Source organism: Eleutherodactylus coqui, chromosome 7 (assembly GCF_035609145.1).
Source record: "Eleutherodactylus coqui strain aEleCoq1 chromosome 7, aEleCoq1.hap1, whole genome shotgun sequence".
Classification (NCBI taxonomy): domain Eukaryota; kingdom Metazoa; phylum Chordata; class Amphibia; order Anura; family Eleutherodactylidae; genus Eleutherodactylus; species Eleutherodactylus coqui.
In genome coordinates this window covers 194,458,220-194,460,056 of record NC_089843.1, presented here as the reverse complement: position 1 = coordinate 194,460,056, position 1,837 = coordinate 194,458,220, and the positions used below count along the sequence as shown (strand labels likewise).

The window sequence follows — 1,837 nt, the reverse complement described above, 5'->3', positions numbered from 1 at the left end:
GGGGAGGGGCTTGAAATATAAGCCCCACCTGCATAAAATAAACCACAAACTAAGAGGCGCTGTCAGCTCTGCAGCGTCTTCTCCCGGCAGTTGTCTTCGGGCATCTCTCCCTGGTCAGGGATTTGTAAATCCCCGCTTCCAGGCAGTGCTGCCTCAGCGCTCAGCCAATCGGAGCCAGCACTCGATGAGCCAATCACAGTTACTCATTGAATGACTGACAGGTGATGTATGTATTTTTTTCCTGCAGCTAGGGCTTATTTCAGTGCTTTTACAGTAGGATTTCCTGCTGTGCAATACGATGCAGCACATAGGAAGGCTCCATAGGGAAACATGGGCTACAAAAAAAACACAAATCGCGGCTCTATAGACCATGCCGTGATTTTGTAGTCTCACAATGTCGCAGGCTACAAAACATCGCTCGCGTGGAAGAACCCCTAGGAAAGCATGGGCTCCAGATACACGTGATTTGTAGCAGTGTTGCGAGAGAAAATTGCAGTGTGGAAACTATATATATATATATATATATATATATATGTGTGATATGATGTGTGTTATCTCTCCTTCAGACCTGCACATAAGGGAGATTGAACATTACTTCTGCAGCGCCACCCATTGGATGGCAGCATTCCTTCAAATCAATGGTTGAATTTTTATTACGGATGTCCAAGTACAAAATCCCCAGGATTGTAACCTCATGGATGAAGAAGGGGAAGGACACTTTCAACATGTTACATACTAAAACACACCATGGGGGAGTCACGCGTACACTCCATGTAGACAGGTGGGCTTCCCCTCCCCCACATTTGCTGTGGGGGAGTCACGCATATGCTCCACGTAGACTGGTGGGTTCTCCACCTGCAGGAAAGTAGTGCATATGCTCCATGTAGACAGGTGGGTTTCCTCTCCCCCACATTCACCGCCGGGGAGTCGTGAATACGCTCCACGTAGACCAGTGGGTTCCTTCCGCAGGGGAGTCTTGCATACGCTCCATTTTGACTGGTGGGTTTAACCTAGCCCACATTCACTGCGGGGGAGTCGTGGGTACACTCCACGTAGACTGGTGGGTTCTCCTCCCAGAGGGGGAGTCCCACGTACGCTCCACGTAGGCAGGTGGGTTTCCTCTCCCCCACATTCACTGCGGGGGAGTCGTGGATACAGTTCACGTTAACCGGTGGGTTCTCCCTGCAGGGGAGTGGCGCATATGCTCCATGTAGACAGGTGGGTTTTCCCTGCCCCACATTCACCGCAGGGGAGTTGTGGATAAGCTCCACGTTGACTGGTGGGTTCTCTTCCCTGCGGGGGAGTTGCACATACCTAGACAGGTGGGTTTCCCCTCCCCCACATTCACCACGGGGAATTGTCACATAAGCTTCACGTAGACGGGCGGTTTCCTATCCCCCATATTCTAATCTTACGTTTGTTCCCTAAAAGCTGGAAGGTGGCTTCATCACTAAAGACTTCATAAAACCGTTGCTTTTCATTACAGTTTACATCCTCTCTCGCAGAAAAATCATTGCTGCGCTTTGTCGTCTGGTGTTTGGGTCCGGTAACGATTACTGTCAGTAGGGATAACCTCATAACCGTTTGCGCAGAATCTTCCACGCGGTCAGCGTCTGGACGTCCAATTTTCTGCTTCCTCTAATGGTGGATCTCTGACGACTTCGTGTGAAACTTGCACAGATGCTTCACTATTTCCACGCTTACTGCTGGACAGACAGATAATTTTCACTTACAGATGCAACCTTTTTTTTTAACCCCTTAATGACGCGGACCTTTATTTTTTTTTCCATTTTCGTCTTTTTCCTACCCCCTTTAAAAAAAAATCGTAACTCTTATT

General features: G+C 48.8%; 1 protein-coding gene across 1 annotated transcript in view; it reads right to left on the bottom strand.

Moving 5' to 3' along the window:
- The window catches only part of LOC136573569 (BTB/POZ domain-containing protein 2-like), a 42,825-nt gene extending 41,247 nt beyond the window's left edge, over positions 1 to 1,578 (bottom strand). Inside the window, exon 1 of the mRNA XM_066574840.1 lies at positions 1,416 to 1,578. Coding sequence (XP_066430937.1) covers positions 1,416 to 1,578 — 163 coding nt within the window. The remainder of the gene's footprint in view (positions 1 to 1,415) is intronic.
- Between the last annotated feature and the right edge of the window lie 259 nt (positions 1,579 to 1,837).